This window comes from Elgaria multicarinata, chromosome 8, assembly GCF_023053635.1.
Source record: "Elgaria multicarinata webbii isolate HBS135686 ecotype San Diego chromosome 8, rElgMul1.1.pri, whole genome shotgun sequence".
In the NCBI taxonomy this organism is placed as follows: Eukaryota; Metazoa; Chordata; class Lepidosauria; order Squamata; family Anguidae; genus Elgaria; species Elgaria multicarinata.
The window spans coordinates 30232323-30250949 of record NC_086178.1 but is presented as its reverse complement, the minus strand read 5'-3'; the positions used below and the strand labels follow the sequence as shown (position 1 = coordinate 30250949).

At 44.6% G+C, this 18627-nt stretch overlaps 1 protein-coding gene across 1 annotated transcript in view; it reads left to right on the top strand.

The window, feature by feature from the left end:
- The window catches only part of LOC134402488 (vomeronasal type-2 receptor 1-like), a 33795-nt gene extending 26603 nt beyond the window's left edge, over positions 1 to 7192 (top strand). Inside the window, exons 4-6 of the mRNA XM_063131958.1 lie at positions 754 to 981; positions 3241 to 3364; positions 6204 to 7192. Of these exons, the coding sequence (XP_062988028.1) occupies positions 754 to 981; positions 3241 to 3364; positions 6204 to 7192 (1341 nt within the window). The remainder of the gene's footprint in view (positions 1 to 753; positions 982 to 3240; positions 3365 to 6203) is intronic.
- Positions 7193 to 18627: the final 11435 nt, after the last annotated feature.

The following is an 18627-nucleotide window of genomic DNA, read 5'->3' as shown; positions in this document are numbered from 1 at the left end:
TTTTGTTCTAGGGCAGCTTATAAATACTGTAAAATTTACACTGTAAAAATATAACCAATGGAACTGATGAGAAACTGATGTAATATGATCAAACTGTCTAGCCGCCACAAGCTGAATTTTACACCAGCTGAAATTTCTGGACAGTATTTAAAGGAAGCTCTATGTAAAGAGCATTATAGTAGTCTAATCTGGAGGTAACCAGTGTATGCCAGATTGACAGAGTGACCAGAGAATTTAACATCAGTTCTGTCCGGGTTGCACTGGCTGCCTGTATGTTTCTGAGCCCAATTCAAGGTGTTGGTTTTGACCTATAAAGGCTCAGGACTGCAATACCTCATGGAGCACCTCTCCCAATATGAACTGACCTGTACACTACCATCAACACCTGAGGTTCAGAGGATGGCTGCAAGGGAGAGAGCCTTCTCAGTGGTGGCTCTCAATTCTGGAATGCTCTTCCTAGTGAGGTCAGTTTGTCATTTTTTCAGCACCAGGTTAACACTTTTCTTACTCCTATTAAGCATTTGACAGCATATGATGGTGTGTTTTGGTTGTGTGTGTATGTTTTTATCAGGTCCTGATAGTTTTATTGTTGTTTTTAACAGGCTTTTAAACTGTTTTAAATTATTGAATGTTGAAGGTTTTATAGTACAATTGATCATGCTGTGGCTATTGGACAGTATAGAGATGTAATAAAATGAAATGAATGAATGTGATTTGTTTGATGTAAGCTTATTTTTGCCTCCTGATTCATAGCTAATGTACTATATGAAGAATGAGATGCAGTTCACAGTTCTTGATGAGGATGTAAACATAAATGACAAGGGAGACGTGTATACTCCATATGACATTCTAAACTGGCAAATGAATGAAACTGGTCATATTTCCTTTGTGAAAGTTGGAATATTTAACATGACTAGTGAAACAAACAAGGAGCTTGTTGTAAATAATGAATCAATATTTTGGAACAATCCGTCAGGAACAGTAAGTGAATTGTTTCTCAATACCTATCCCTAGTTTAATATCCTATCCTACCACAGCCACCAACTTGATATGGATGCTTATATCTGTTATTATATGTACAGTTTCCACCTGTTCATAATATTTTAAATAAGTAGTAAAGTTAAGATGGACAGAATTTGCCCGTTGTTGTTTATAAGAGGCACAAGTGCAATGGACATGCATTCCCCACAGTTGACATTTGCCATGTGGACAGCCTGAATTTTAAGGGTGCATCTTTTACCATCATAGTGTTCTATCTGTTGACATTAACTGGGTGTTAATTTAATGCTAGGCAGAGACAGTTTCTTTTGTACCAGGAAGTTTGAGAACAAATTCGTACAAAAGAGAAAATGGCTGGGCTCACATGACCAGCAGGGGAAACTACACAGTATGAATTGTTTCCTTGGTCCCTGTGTGTGCTGTTTGTGTGCCCGGCATTTCCTTAATTACCCATGTCATCTGAATCTGGTGTGCAGCGTAGTAGGGGGTGGCTTCTAATGAGCGTTCAGACCATATCAAGGTGGTGTCTTCACGACGCCACTTCAGCCCCGCGTTCCCTTAAAACCCTGTGGCATTGCAGCTGTGGGGTGGCAGTTAATCCCCATGGAAGGAGGGAGCACCAGCTTTCTGGCAGCTTTTTGGCTCCCCTGGCCCTCTGCCCGGCCTTCCGGCAACCTATCAGTGATTGCGATCTGCCCCCAGAATGCCCCCAGCCTGAAGCCGAAGCGACATCACAACTGATGGACAAGGAAACATGGTGGTGATCTCGCAGCAAAGCAAAAAGTAGGGGTAAGTCCCCGACTTTTAAAATGCATGGCTTTGGGGGAAAGCCCCGTGGTAGCTTTGAGTTGGCAGCTGTGTTGTACAACTAACGTAGCACCACTGCACAGACACCATGGGGTAAACAGGGAGTATAGACAACTCCCAAATCTTTAGGGCTCACACAACTTCACAAAGGGGGAGAGAGAGGGAAAATGGCAGAAAGAAATCATTGTTCGGGCTTAGACTGGGTTCAATTAAACATATGGGCTTGGCTCCAAGGAGGTGTGAATGGAAAGAGCAGAAAGGAAAGTTTCTGTCTTCTCCTTCTCCTTGCAGCTGCGCAGGTCCCTGAAAAGCCTCCGTGGAGGGTCTGGGAAGGCCACTTATGAATCACTCCCCAAAGAGGAAATGCACCGCAATAAAAGAGAAAAGAGGGCACCAATTTGCATAAATTTTTCATACGTTAATTTACATATATAGTAGTATCATCATTTAAATAGAAATATAATACATCTTGCCATAGTGTGGAAGACTGTGGCAAGCTGGCCTGTGTGTCTTGCATAATCTGCTGGCCAGAAGCTAACTCATTCAAGGCCCGGCTCTTCTTTCTTAAATTATTTTTTAAAGCAGACTTTGATTGGGCAGCCCTTTCAAAAGACAGGATGGTCCTCTGTAAACAAGGGCACATGGCCACCCAAGGGTGAGAGGCCCTCCCAGATAATGTGGGGTTGGATGTGGGTTGCTTCAGGGGTGGGGAGGAGAGAAAAGGCTTGGGGGGTGGGGTTCCAAAAGTAGGCTGTTATTGTGGGGCAGCGAAGAGCTTTTCTACCCGAGGCATTTATTGTGCACTCGCAATTCCTTACTCTCATGATTCTTCATGGGTTCTCTAGACTTCGTTATGATACTCCAGTTTTGCTTCTGTTTTTTAAGAGCATTTTCCCAGGGTTTTTTTTTTTCAGAGTGGGGAAAATAGAGTCATTTTTCTGAAAGTGAAAGAAAAGGTATTTTCCTGCTTGCATAATTATGATATCCCACTACAACACAGCGCCGCTTAGAGGTTATGCAGCAGAACAACAGGAAAGGAAAAGCTGTTTGCATAGAGTTCAGAACTCAATTCTGCAAAAAACTGAAAGTAGATTCAACAATTCACAACCTCATGTAAAAAAGGTCTTAGCTGCTGCTGCTGCTCTATGCTGGTCTTGCTGAGGGTCTCCTTTGGTCAACCTTATGCTTTCTAGATGTTTTTGACTACAACTCCCAGCATTCCTGAACACTAGCCATGATAGCTTAAGGCTGAAGGTAGTTGAAGTCCAAAACACCTGGAGGGCAACAGGTTGAGAAAGATTGCCTTAGGTCATGGACCCAACCATAATTACAGGGAACTCAATAGAAACACCTTGGAACAGATTCTTAACATACGGCAGAAACAGATGTGTTTTCTATGCAGAAGTAATCCTGTGTCTATTCTATATGTTTCAGCGGCAGCGCTCCGCATGTAATAACAACTGCCAACCTGGTTATCGGAAGGGAATCCTGCAGGGGAAGCCCTCTTGTTGTTATGACTGTATACGGTGTGCGGAAGGACAGTTCAGTGCAACTACAGGTATGGATGCTTATTGGCATGTGAGACAAGGACGTGGGGGAAGGAAGAGATGGACTGTTCATTGACTGTGCCTGTTTATCTATTTACTTATTTACAGGATTTATATGCCACTCTATGACCCTGTTCAGATGACATGCTAAGACACAGTGGTTAAGCATTTTGAGCTAAACGTTATGGCTTAGCGTGTTGTGTGAGCCATTCCTAACCATGGTGGCTACATAACCTCAGTTTAAACATGCTCATTATCCATTTGCTGCAACAGGGTTGGCCTAACCATGGCTCAGTGTGTTGTCTGAACAGGCCCTCTTAGACCTGGAATGGATTCACAGCCTCCACCATGGTGGCCAGGTATTATGCCACAAAAACAGCTTATCTGGACTGGCCCTCTCTCTGACAAGTTTTCCAAGTCGTGAACAATGAAAAGAAAGAACAAAAATGAAAGGAGGGGGGAATCAAAATACATAATTAAAATATTTTAAATTGGGTAAGGTTATCTAAGGCCATGGGTGGTCAGTCAGGGAATGTTGGTTTAATTAAAAATGCCTTCAGCGGGCGCTGGAAACAAAACAGTATTGATGCCTGAATGACATCAAGAGGCAGAGAGTTCCGCAGGGAGGTAGCCAGTGCACTGAAGGCTCAACTCCGAGTGTGATCCAAATAGAGTGCAGGTCCATGCGGAACCACCAGGAGTGCCTCGTCTGATGCCCTCAGGGACCAGACAGGCTGGTAAGGGAGAAGGCACTGTCTCAGATATCTGGTTCCATTGTTTAGGGCTTTATACACTAAGACAAAACCTTAAACCTGGCCTGGTAGCAGCAGGTAGGCAGCCTGGGCAGTCCTCTCAGCAAAGGTGTTATATGTTAAAAATAGGGATGTTTGTGCTGGGAAATCTGGCCCTTGCGAGCCAAGCTGCAGGTTTTCCTGAAGTTCAGGAACCTTTTGTGTATATAGTTGTGCAATGGGCATAGTTTGCACAAATACACGTTTGCGTAAATTACAGCCACAATTTGTGCAACTTTGTGTAATTTGCGCAATTACAGCTGAAAGTTGCAAAATTTGTGTAAATTGCGACTATAATTCCAGCTGTCATTTACACACATTAAAAAACACTGGAACCCCACTAGCTGGCCTGACTCACTGCAGGCTGAGTTGGGCCAGCTAGCAGAAGATGAACCAAAGTCCCTGGGGCTGGATTCCTCCAACATCTGTAGCTGAAAAGGGGCACTTCTTGACGACAGCTGAGCTGCTGCATTTTGCATTAGCTGTAGCTTCTGGACCAACTTTAAGGGTAGCCCCACATAGAATGTATTGCAGTAATCTAGTCTTGAAGTAACTAGTACCTGTACCACTGTGGCCAAGCTATCGCCGTCCAGGAAAGGCCATGGCTAGTGTAGTTAGCTGAAAGTTTAGGCATGTCTACACCGCCCAAGAGCTTCAGCTATTAGGCACTATAGAAATGTAATAAATAAATAAATAAATAAATAAATATTAGTCCACACCAGAATGACAAAAGTATTGTTGCCTGTGGCATAAAGCCTCGTTTCTTTGGTCCTACTGTCATGTCTGTTCAAACATGTTTTGCTAAGTTTCTGTCTAAGAAGAAACATCTGAAACAGGTTTTCCCATGAACCAACAACTAACTTGGGGTGGTGTGAATTGTTGCCCTTATTACTTAATATTGAGTTATTTCTTCCACTTATATCCCATCCTACTTTGGGATCCTCAGGGTAACTTGTGTGAAACTCCCAAGCAGTCTCTGATCCAAGCACCAACAAGGGATTAAAATAGAAAAAGCATAATAAATAAAATAAATCTCATTTATTATATGATTTACTTATTACACTTTAAAAATAATAATAATCCACCTCTCCCTCCAAATAGCTTGCAGTGGTATACAAGATTCTTCCCCTCTATTTGTTGTTTGCAATAATTCTGTGAGGTAGGCTTGGCTTGGCTTGGCTTGGCTTGGCTTGGCTTGGCTTGGCTGAGAGACAGTGAACCGGCTCCAAAGTCACCCAGGCTGGAATGGTGTTTGGAAGCCAGATGTCATGACCCCCCAGCCCTCAGGCAGAAGAGAATTCTGATGAGGACAAGGGACATGTTGCTTCCTTGGGGGGTAGGATAGTCAGTGCCTTGTTCAATGCCCCCCTGACCAGGGGACACAGTTCTATTATTGTCTTCTTGCTCAGAGGATGAATCCCTGACAGAATCCTCACCTCCCCCAGGGTTGCAGAAGTCCCAGACTGCAAAAATCAGGTGAGGGCCCTTTAACAATCCAATAATTTACTCTTCACATAAGGCTTCAGTTGGCCTTAACTCCCTGCTGAGACAACATCTTCCTATTGTCCTAGTAGTAGAGAGTGCCAGCTAGCAGGACCCAAGTGGAGCTATCCATGGTCCTACTTCCACTGTGACCTGTTAGAATAGTGGCCCTCAAATCTGTCTGGAAATAGCTGCCTCTGCTGTGGAAGACTTCCCCCTAGTCTCTGAATTGCAGATAACTCTCAACTTTCTCAGCAGTGAGGGAAAACCATTATGCACCTATTCAAGGGTACCATTAATCTAGGTTGTTTAATACTAGCCTTCCCCAATCTGGTATCCCCTAGATGTTTTGGATTACAACTCCCAGCATTCCTGACCATTGGCCAGGCTGGCTGTGGTTGATGGGAATTGAAGCCCAAAACACTTAGAGGGCACCAGAATTGGAGAATGCTACTTGATTCCTCCTCTCCTTGAAAACAGATGCCAGGCCTTCAACCCCATGAGCTCTGGCACAAATTAAGCCCTAGGGCTTTTTTTTTTTTTTTAAAGGAATAATTTTGGGTTCTTTCCTCTTCAGATGCAAGGGAATGTAAACCATGCGCCGAAGATTACTGGTCCAACGAGCAGAGAAGCGCCTGCGATCTTAAGGCTGTGGAATTTTTGGCTTATGATGAAGCTTTAGGAATGACGTTGATAGCACTGTCTGTATTCGGGGCTTGCGTCGTCCTGGCTGTGACTGGTGTCTATATTAAGTTCAGAAGCACGCCTCTTGTGAAAGCCAACGATCGCGAGCTGAGCTTCCTCATTCAGTTTTCTCTCGTCTCAACCTTAATGACCTCCATCCTCTTTATTGGTAAGCCAGAAGACTGGTCGTGCCAAGCCCGCCAAGTGGCCCTCGCCTTGGCTTTTTCTGTTTGCCTCTCTTGTCTCTTGGCGAAGACGGTGATGCTCTTCCTGACGCAGTTGGCGAAAAATTCAAAGGTGGCAGAGAAAGTCCGCATGTGCATGAGGCCCATTTTCCAAAAAATCATCGTCCTCTTCGCCATCCTGGCCGAAGCGGGCATTGCTTCCACTTACCTCATACTTGATCCTCCCAGTATGTTCAAAAACACCCAGTTCACAGTGCTGAAAATCATTTTCGAATGCAACGAGGGCTCCATCTTGTTCTTGTGCGTTATGTTCGGGTTTGACGTGTTCCTCGCCATCCTCTGCTTCCTCACTGCCTTCGTGGCTCGTAAGCTGCCCGATAACTTTAACGAAGGCAAGTTTGTCACCTTTGGGATGCTGGTCTTCTTCATTGTCTGGATATCGTTCGTGCCTGCTTACTTAAGCACGAGAGGGAAGTTCAAAGTGGCCGTGGAGATATTTGCCATTTTGGCCTCCAGCTTTGGCTTGCTAGGGTGCTTCTTTGTACCGAAGTGCTACATTATTTTGCTGAAACCTCTAAGAAACACAGAAGAAATCGTAGGTGGCAGAGTGACCTTGAACGACAAGAGTGCACCACCAACCTCTGCCTCCTGCACCAGTGAAATCAACACGGTCTCCACCACAGTTCTTGATGAGTAGAACTTTGTAGCTCTCGCCTGCCACAACTCCACTAGTTTATTTGCACCTTTTCCTCCTCTGTTCCGAGAGAAAGCAGATACCTGGTTCCTGTCAAAGTTGCAGCTTCTGCTTCTTGGGGAATAGCACAAATAACACATACCTAATTGCTTGCTGACGACGTCATGTGAGGCACTTTTTGAGGAATTTGTATTTTCGTAATGATAGATTTCTATGGTCCAGACCCAAGGCTACAGGAGTGGAAAGGAACTTTTCCTTGCACGAGATAGGGAGTCTCTTCTTTCCACCCACTCTGAGCCAGAAGCTTCCTATTCCATGTCAATACTATTGCAGGGCATTTCCTGACTCTCAGGAGTCTTTTCTGGGTGGGTGGGTGGGTGTGGAGAGGGATCAGAAGACAGGGACTCCCTGTTCCACGAGTAGAACTCTGCACATGGTTCATAGGATCTGGCCTATGATTCCATTTGTAATAGGCCAAGAGTTTAAAACAATACAACCAGTGACATTTCCTTATAAAATGTCAACCTATGCATGACAGTGCCTGTAATATTTTCCAATAAATCAAATTATTTACAGCTACTTCATGTTGTGTTTCGTGTTTACGAGGTGCTTCAGTGGAAGCCTGACTTTTCAGCTGATGTTGTATTGCCAATTCTTTGGACAAACTTTGAATTCTTCTGGGGCTCATGCTTTGTAACAATCTCTTATGAGCAGTAGTCCTGCTACATAACTTTAGACCCTGGACTTAATGGTCTTACAGGGACTTCCTCTTTAGATGGTAATGGATATTGCATTTATATTCCTGATATGTTAAAACTAAGAACAAGAAAACAGTTCAAAAAAGAAGTAAATAAATTAAATGAGCATCTGTAACCCTCAGATAAAATCCAAATTAAGTCCTACTTAAAGTAGATCCATTATAATGAGCAGGACTTGAGTCAGTCATGACTAAAGGCATGTCTGCACCAGCCCTATATCCTGGGGTAGTCCCTGGATCGTCCCTGTGCGTCCATATGACACATGAGGGATCCCGGGGTCAACCCAGGACGACCAAGAACTTTCCCCGGGATATAGGGAACTATGGAAAACCTGACTTTTCTGTGGTCCAGGGACTATCCCAGGGAGCACAGGCTGTGCTGGCTGCTGGTCCCAGGTTCTCCCATCCTCCCTGCTTGTAGCGGGGACCATAAAATGGGCATGGAGCTGCACAGGGGCAGTCCATGCCCATTGGGAGTGGGGAGCGGGTTCGGGATTTTATTTTTTTAATTTTTTAAAACCTTTTTTGTGGAGGAGCACAACTGCGCTCCTCCCTCCTTGGGACGTCACACAGCCATCAAGACGCTGGAGGAGGATCACGGAAGCCGGCAAGTCTGCAATTCTCCCCCTCCCTCTACACTCTATGGTGTAGACATGCTTCTTTCAATGGGTCTACTCTAACTAGGACTTATGTTGGATTTTACCCCATGTAGATACACTGGAAAACTGATTTAGTGGTGCGGATCATGGCAATACTTGTGTGGGGCTAACGGGCCATTATGTGTGACTGAAGGAAAGACACTTTGAATATGCTTAGGGAGGCAATTACTTTCCCAATAATCTCCTCTGCAGCGCCCGCTTCCCTTCCCATCTCCCCAAGCCAAACTCATACCAAAAAAAATTTATACTGCTTCCCCGCCCCTCCAACGTGCACATTTTCTTGCCATTCAGTTTTGAGTGTGTTAAACGGTTAATGCACTTACACCTGGCCGGCTCCTTTTCCTTCTCCCAGTATGCAGGTGCACAATGACTTGGGGATGGGGACTCAGCTAGGAGACAGGTGCAGAAGGAATGAGGCCCCTGTGGGTGAGGAGTGAGATCCCTTGCAACTGTAGCTTGGCTTGGAGCATCAGACAACCCAGCTTTCCTTTCCTTTCCCCAAGCCATCCATTCAAGCAGAGAAATTTAAATTTGCAGCGGCATCACAAATGAGAATGGCTGCTTTCTACCTCAATCCTCTCTGTATACATGTACAGTACTTCCTAGCCATTCCCACCTTGTTTGATGGTACCTGGGTCCAGCTCCAGCTGAGAGCCCCCTCCCTCCTGCTACCAACTGTCTCTGCAGAGGCCACCAGTGAGGGAGGAAGCAGCAGCCAGGCATCTCTCCACCGTGCCTGGGTCCAGCTCCAGAGAGCCCCCTCCCTCCTGCTACCAACTGTCTCTGGAGAGGCCACCAGTGAGGGAGGAAGCAGCAGCCAGGCATCTCTCCACCGTGCCTGGGTCCAGCTCCAGCTGAGAGCCCCCTCCCTCCTGCTACCAACTGTCTCTGCAGAGGCCACCAGTGAGGGAGGAAGCAGCAGCCAGGCATCTCTCCACCGTGCCTGGGTCCAGCTCCAGCTGAGAGCCCCCCTCCCTCCTGCTGTCAACTACAACTGCTGAACTTTCCAACTAAGATTGTAGTGCCTGAGTTTGCTTTCCTTTCCCCCCTCCTCCTCCTCCCTCCCAATCCCCTTTCCTTTTGTGTCATGTCTTTAAGATTGTAAGCCTGTGGGCAGGGACTGTCAAGAAATACTTTTGTAAGCCGCCATGAGAGCCTTTTTTGGCTGAATGGCGGCATAAAAATACTTAAATAAATAAAATAAAATAAAAATAAAAAATACTTACTCACAAGGTGGTAGGCACAGGATTACTGCCCTACTGCAACCTGACCCTATGCATCTTTACTCAAGAGCAGTCCATCCTGAATTTAGGCCAACTGGCTGCGAAGAAAGGGATACTCGGCGTGAGCCAGAGGGTGGGTGATTGAAAGCAACGATCTGTCCCCTGTTTTGCTCAGAGAGAAACTGAGGCTGGACAGGAGATCTGGAGAGCCCAGCCGGCTGCTCATTCACTGTGGCATTTTGTGAACCACCCAGAGAGCTCTGGCTATTGGGCGGTATAAAAATGTAATAAATAAATACCACAGAGGGAGAATGGGGCCTGCAGGGCTCTCTGGAGCTCCACTAGCATTGCTGAGTGGGCGGCAGCTCCACAGAAGCCTGCTGGTCCCCCTCTACTTGGCAAATGCTATGGTGGGTGAATGACCAGTGGGACTCCCCAGAGCACCCACTGGAGCAAGCGGCAGACCCTCCTGGCAGGAGGGAGTGGTGCAATTTGCCATTCCTCCTGCTTCACCCTGCTTCATGGGAGGGGCGGCTCTGCCAATCCTCTCTCCACGTTTTGACGGTACATGCATTAAAAACAGATGCTGCCTAGGGGGCCATAGGATCGTTCCCTTAGCCTCTTTGGAAATTTGAATCACAATCTCAACTTCTGTTCTGCAACCAGAAAATGCATTTGTACACTGCTGCCATCTACATTTGCAGGAGCTGCATGTACATGCACTCCCCCCCCCCTTACTGTTACCAATCTATTTTTAAACCCTGTCTTCAAAACTGCTAAACAAACCCCAAAAGTATACCTAGCAAAAGTAAAAGTAGTGTAATGTAGACAAAGGAAAAATAGAAAACAGATTTTTTTTTAAAAAATGTAATGTGTTTTGGGAGGGTTGAGCCTGTACACTGACATCACCAGTGAACTCCAACCCATCATCAGCACAGACACTTCTCTCACACAAGCCTTGGGAAGCAGACCAGTCCTGGCCTACAGACAACCTCCCAACCTGAAGCAGATGTGAACCAGCAATAGTACACAGGACAGAGACACAGACAGAGGGACCAGATCATGCAATAGACCCAAGTGCCAATTCTGCCCCCACATCTATTCAAGCAACACTGTCACAGGACCCAACAACATCAGTCACACCATCCAGGGCTCTTTCACTTGCATCTTTATATAATTTGTGCTACATGCCGTCCCTGACTTTATCTATTGTTAAGTTCTTAATAAACACATATAACACGTGTCTTATTTTTTTCACCATTTTTTTTCAACTGCACATTATCAGTTTTCCAACTGCACATTTCCCCCCCGCCCCAACCACACATTTTGCGTCCAACTGCACACTAAAAAAAACTTCTGCTGTTCTCTCTGAGTTTAGGTGAAATCCTCACAGTAGCTGGGGGAAAATGGATTTTTCCAGCAACCATATATTGTTCCTTGTTGTAATGCAAAGTATTTTGGAGTGTCTTGATGCTGAATGGGGAATGAAGACCCATTAGCTATACAAAAGTGCTGCTCCTGGTGGAGATGAAAATTGCTAGAATTGACTTGTTGATATGGCCGCAATTGATATGCCTGCAATTTGGGACTCCCCTTGGGGCATGGCTATGGTGATAGATATGATGCATGCCTGTACTTCAAGATTTACTGCTACACCACTGAATTATACTAGCCAATAATAGGGTGAGAATTTCCAGCTATTGTGTTGGATTCCATCTTCCTCCTCCAACACCCATCTCCGACATGCTGTGACTCCATTGTCCTTTTCCTTAGCTATGCATTATTATTATTATTATTATTATTATTATTATTAATAATAATAATAATAATAATAATAATAATAATATGCTGCAATCCCAAACTCAGCCACCAGGAAGCACATCCCGCTCACCACATGAGAATCTACCAGGCTGCACTGACAATTGATCTATCAAATATCTATTTGGATTCCAATTGATAATTATAATATAACAAAAGTTCAACATCTTTAACCACCCAGGAGGGTGTAATAATCCCAATCCCACCTCCCCGCCCCCAGCCTTTACTCCGCCTTCCTCATTTTCTTTTTTTTAAGAAACTGAAAAGAAGAACTGCCTGGTTAAAAGTTCCTCCTACACTCGAAAAGGAAAGTGAAACTCAATCTCATGGAGCCATTAAAACAAAACAAAAACTCCAAAGGATGGAATGACACCCCCCACTCCCAATTTCCTTATTAAAAAGGTTGAGCTTCTCAATACTGGTCCCCAAATCTCTTTTCCTCAATCACAGAATTCATCCTGGAACAGTTTTAAAACATTGAAGAACATTTCTCCTCTGCAAATGTTCAAAGGCACCATTTATTTATTTATTTATTTATTGCATTTTTATACCGCCCAACAGCCGAAGCTCCCTGGGCGGTTTACATATCTTTTTCTTTTTTAAAAAAAACCTTCCTTCCTTCTCTGCCACATACAAATTTGTATTTTTTAAAAAAGGAAGACTCCCTTCTGAAGCCAGAAAAGTGTGTCTTCTTTTCTTTTCTGAAATCCCCATTTAAGCCAGAATGCCACATTAAAGCACTGTAGGTAAAAAATTCCTTCTCCTCCTCCTAACTGTTCTATCTTCCTAGAATATTTAAAACCCCACTCTTCAAAAAATCCCATAATTTGTCTGGCTCTTCTCTACCGTGTATATTCCCTCTCTTGGAAATTCCAAAGCGATTTACACTCCCCTCTGACTCTTCACACTACATTCCACTAAATTAGGGTGATCATATGAAAAGGAGGACAGGGCTCCTGTATCATTAACAGTTGCATAGGAAAGGGAATTTCAGCAGGTGTCATTTGTATATATAGAGAGAACCTGGTGAAATTCCCTCTTCATCCCAACAGTTAAAGCGGTAGGTGCCCTGCCCTCTTTTAAATCTGGTCACTCTAGTATAGCTCCTGCAGCTTTAACTGTTGTGACGAAGAGGGAATTTCACCAGGTTCTCTCTCTCTATACAAATGACACCTGCTGAAATTCCCTTTCCTATGCAACTGTTAAAGATACAGGAGCCCTGTCCTCCTTTTCATATGGTCACCGTAACTAACTAACTTCAATATTTGACTGCCTTCATTACTTCATTATTAATTAAATAGGCATGATTACCCTTGGCCCTTAGTTGATATAACTTTTTGTTGCCATAATTTAAGATGGTGTCATCTCATTGCTAATAGTCTGAAGTTATTTTACTCCAAATTATAATGTTTTCATTTACCAGATCCTGCATTCTGTCTGTTTATTTTTTCTTCCCCAAATCAGTCAAATTACCTGTTTATCCCCTTTCCTTTTCGATATGGCTGCTAGACTTCCCAGTTCTAAGATTTTTCCCTTTGCAAAAACATTTGCGCTGTATACTTAGTTGAAGAGTGATCCACCAGGGTCTTGTGTACCTTGTTCAGTCAGTCTGCCATCCAAGAGCTGCTAATGGGTAGCTTCAAGGCCCAGTTCTTCCTTCTGATGGTTCTTTATCTTTCGACTCGACTTGGATTGGACAGCCTTGGACACAGAAGACACCTTCAAAATAAAGGACACTCCTCTGGTAGCCCTTCAAACAGAGGACTGTCTTCTGTAAAAGAGGACTCCTGGTTAGCGGCTCTTTTGCCTTGTAAAAGGACCTGCTGTTGTTCTCCATGGATGCTCTGCTTGTTCATTTGAAAATAAAGCAGATAGAAAAACCCCGTAAGTATCCAGCACTGTCTCATTCACAGGAAGCCAAAGTTGGTAGTACAGTCCCTAGGACTTCTCATCCCCAGACATGGGGAATGTACATCCCCATGTCCCAATATTGTCCTCGTGACTTTTTAAAATAGCTAAACAAAAAATGATGCAAATCTAAGGGATCGCAAAACTTGTTCCTTTACCACTTTCAATCCAGGCAGTGTGCAAATGAGAATTTTTCCAGGTGCTTGAAGATCATTTCTTGGATTACACTTATTCGTGGTGACTTTACAGGAAGGGGGTACTTCAAACTGCCTACCACAAAATTCCACTTTGCTTTGAGTGCAGCGATAGGGCTGAAGGATCAAAGGCAAGCAACTCAAACACAGAATACAACGATATCCTGCGGATGCAAAACTTGCAGAGTTGGTAGGCAAATCTTTGCTTTGCTATTACTTTTAAAAATCTACCACAGGAAGGTTTTGAAAATCTTCCCTTTCCCCCCCAACCCCCCATTTAATTCTATTAATAAATCACCAAATAGTTAAGTAAGGAATAAATAAGTTTGCTTTTAGAGCAGGTGGGATAAATGAAGGGTTTTTGTTTGCAATGCATCATTAAAGCAAGCTGTTAGGCTAGGTTAAAACAGCTTCAGTGCTTATGGATGAGCATCTGTTTTGGCCCTGTGCCGTAAGCCTACACAGGGGAAATTTGCTGACAGTACCATATAGCCTCCAGAGGTAGCATTCTGTTTCTTGACCTCAGATGCACCCAGCAGTTTCTTCTTGATCTCAGTGGATCCCTGGCAAATTCAGCTGTAACTATGCTCTAGTGTGCTGTTTCTGGGATGGTGACATACTATGTGTCAAGCTTCACGTTTTGTTAGTCCTCTCCTATCCCAACCGATGTATCTGATCAGCTTCAATAAGTATTTCCAATAGCAAAGAGGACTCCGAGGCTGTGAAAGCAGGGGGACTGAATCTAGATTCTGACAAACATTGCAGTTGTAAGTATTGCCCTTCAGCTATAGCAGACAAATAAAAGTCACCATCTCTTTCTGTGTGGCCCCTCCAAATGTTTTGGTTTACAACACCCACTAGCCCTAGCCAGCATGGCCAATGGTGAGGGATCAAGGGAATTGTAGGCCAAAACACCTGGAGGACCAGAAGTTGCCTACCAGCGATTGGATCATTCAATCACACTTTGTAGACAGACATACAAAATTTTCTGCTCACAGATGATGTGTGTAAAAGGGAATTTCATTCTGTGAGATTAGTCTATGCTCCAGGTGAAAGGTTAAGAACTGCCCCCAGCATTCCTTCATGGCGGATTCTAGGTGCATCTTAGACAAAGGAAAAACTTTCAGCCAATCAGTGTCGAATGTAAGCTGTGATGTATGAATTGTATGCACCTTACCTTGTATTGGCAATGTAACCTAGTTTGTTAACAGAGCACGGACCAGTAAAGTCCATTAAAGATAAGAGCACTGACCAATTATGTTACTAACAAGTGATGTAACCAGAGCCTATATATTCCAGAGGATCCCTTTGTTCGGGGAGCTCTGAATTTGCATTTCCCGCTGGAGCTCCAATGTTGCAACATTTACGAATAAACTTTAACTTGCATTCTCCAACCCGGTGTGTTTATTGGCAAAGTATACACTGAGGGAGCGGCCTGTCCAGCCCTCAGGTTTGAGGGCTAACACAGAGGCGATGCAAATTTGCATGGGTCACTGCCACAAACGTGCATTTTTCTAGTCAAGAGACATGCAAGTCCTTATCACAGATGGCTACCAGGTTAGAGCTGAAATATAAGGCTACACTAAGCCACACTGGCTCTCCAAGGAAGGATATTCAGGAACTGCATTCTGCTCATAGCCTACACCTGAGTTGTAGGTGGAACTGCTGAATGGTCCATGAATGGTCCCGTTGGGAACTAGACCAAGTTTGCGGGGGTGGGGGGGCAAGACTCAAAGCCAGTGTCAAGGGCCCACAGCCCAGCAGGAGCCCCTGACAAGAGCCCCTCTTTTCACCATAGCAACCTGCTTGTTCACCTGCTGCTCACTGTGGCCCAAACAATGGTGGCGGTGAGAAGGAGGAGCAGGAGATGCCACGGCCTCCTTGCCCATTGGCTTTCTGCCTGTCAAGCAAGCAAGCAGTAGCAATGTTGAGAAAGAGGAGGAGGCGCAATAGCAGCTGGTCACAATGGCGGAGAGAAGGTAGACTCACTGAGGGAGGACCAGTAAGGGTAGGGTGACCATATGAAAAGGAGGACAGGGCTCCTGTATCTTTAACAGTTGTATTGAAAAGGGAATTTCAGCAGGTGACATTTGTATATATGGAGAACCTGGTGAAATTCCCTCTTCAACACAACATTTAACGGTGCAGGAGCTATACTAGAGTGACCAGATTCAAAAGAGGGCAGGACACCTGCAGCTTTAACGGTTGTGATGAAGAGGGAATTTCACCAGGTGCTGCATGCATACAAATGACACCTGCTGAAATTCCCTTTTCAATACAACTGTTAAAGATACAGGAGTCCTGTCCACCTTTTCATATGGTCACCCTAAGTAAGGGTGTCTTGCCCAAAGGCCCACAAAAAGATTGTAAGCCTATGCGGCAGGGTCTTGCTATTTACTGTTTTACTCTGTACAGCACCATGTACACTGATGGTGCTATATAAATAAATAAATAATAATAATAAAACCTGGAGCCGGCGCTGCCAGCATTAAACTCTACCGAGGCTGCAAACAGGAAAAGCCTCCAGTCCTCCAGCGGGGAATTTAATCCCCAGTGCAATCTTTTAAGGGAAACCTATTAATTTGTTTCACTTGAGCATGGTAGAGCTCAGCTGACCATCCTCACTGTGCCATGCAATAAAGGCGTGGCCCATTTGACAGGAAACCATTTGCTGGATTTATGGATGGGGGCGTCTTGTTAATGCATTCTGACTCTCCTCCCCCAATTCTGTTTCATTGCGACATTCACTCATTTCTTTTCATCTTCAAACTGCCTGTATTGCAGCTGATTGCGTTGCTCTTTCCGCAAAGCACAGGAGTTCCGCGGGGAGCACTAGCACAACAGGCAGAAACGGCTGCAATAATCAACTGAACGGCTTTAATGAGCTTGCTCTAATTCTCTAATTCCATGGGCCACCGGGAGATTTATCTAGGAGGGTTGCTGTTTGTTAAGCAGTGCAATATCCAATCCAAGGCTCCGTGAGGATGATCTGACAGCTTTTCTTCTCACAGAGCGACTGGCTGTTGTTATAAAATGCAGGCAGTGTCCTAGAAAACACTTCCATTGCAACAGGGGTGTCAGTGCGTGGGAGGACTAGCTGCAATTTTAATGAGGTCCTGTGATCTTCAGGATTTGGGGCTACTCTTTAATCTTTAGGGGTTGAAAAAACATAGCAGGCAAAACATACGGAGAATCATAGCCGTGCTTAGACAACTCTCTCAACAAAAAATCCCCCCCTCCATTGCCTCTACACAATAACACACAGCCAATATAGGATTAATCACTCCAATGAACAAACAAAAAAGAAAGAAAGAAAAGAAAAAGAAAAAGTAATTCCAAAGAAGAGGGTATGGTAACCCTCTTCAACTTGATGCATGATTCATGCAACATCGATTATTTTTTTCTATCTCTGACCAAGAAATGTCAAGGGGGGGAAAATACGATACTTGCTGAAAATAAAATACGAGGCATGAAGTGTCACACAAAAGAGTTGAAAGGACCAGAACAGCAAGCCAAGAAATATTCTTCAGCTCCTTAAGTTTGTAATAAGATCACCCCTCCTGAAACAGACTGCATTTTCATTACAATTCAAGCTGTGATGGGGGGGGCACTCATGCAGCCCCCGAAGGCGTAACTATTCTGCTCTTAGGGAACCCTCCTGAAGGCAGTGTCAAATATTTTTATTACATGCCCTCATGAAGGAAGGAAATGGGTTTGCAATTCTCCCCTTGCTCTTCCCTTCGTGTGTGTGCGTATGGTGGGGAATGATTTTCAAAAGCCCTTGAACATTAAGAGGGTTCAGATGACCCCAACCATTCAGTGAAATAATGTGGGAGGGGGCTGCAGGGACACATGTGCTAGCCCAGTCCCCTACTACCAATGTGCCCAGTGAACTCATCCCCATTCAGCCCCCTGTCCTTTTGTGCCACCCCCCACTGCTGATGAGAAATACCAGGGCTGGCCCTACCATTAAGCAGGGAGAGGCGGTCGACTCAGGCATCAGATCCTTGGAGATGGCAGTGACATGTTGGACAGAGCTCTGTGCCCTGTGCCCCTGAAGCTTGCTTGCTGCCTTCAGGTGCAGTGAGGGATGTCGTCCCCTCATCATCACTGTTGAAGGCAGATTCAGCAGTTGGCTTTTGTGAATAAAATGAAAGCAATGCCATCTCGTCCTTTATCTCAGGCTAGGGTGACCATGTGGAAAGGAGGACAGAGCTCCTGTATCTTTAACAATTGTATTGAAAAAGGAATTTCAGCAGGTGTCATTTGTATGCATGCAGCACCTGGTGAAATTCCCTCTTCGTCATGGCAGTTAAAGATGCAGGAGTTCTGCCCTCTTTTGTATCTGCTCACAACAGCTTTAACTGTTGTGATGAAGAGGGAATTTCACTAGGAAATTCACCCCCAAAATGTGAACCACATCACAAAGATTGGAACCGTAAGAAACTTTGAACTCTCCCACACTAGAGGCATTCAAGAGGCAGCTGGACAACCTTCTGTCAGGTATACTTTAGAGTGGATTCCTGCATTGAGCAGGGATCCACCGTGCAGGAGTTGTAGCAGGCCATCCTGCTACAACTCGATGGCCTTGTAGGCCCCTTCCAACTCTACTATTCTATGATTCTATGACTATAATAGACTGGCTGGTTGGCTGGGGGCATTATGCTTACTCTCCCAATTGAACAAATGTTTTAAACATTCCAAGTCTAAAAGACTTAACTAAACGGCAACATGCCTTCTACCTTCTGTCCCTTGACCCCATTTGTAATGTCACAAACCAAAGATGCTGAGAATGAACTTTCAGATGGATGACTGGAGAAGTAAATCATTCTGAGGGAAATACATCACCACCTTCCCATTCCAGGAAATGAGTCAGGTT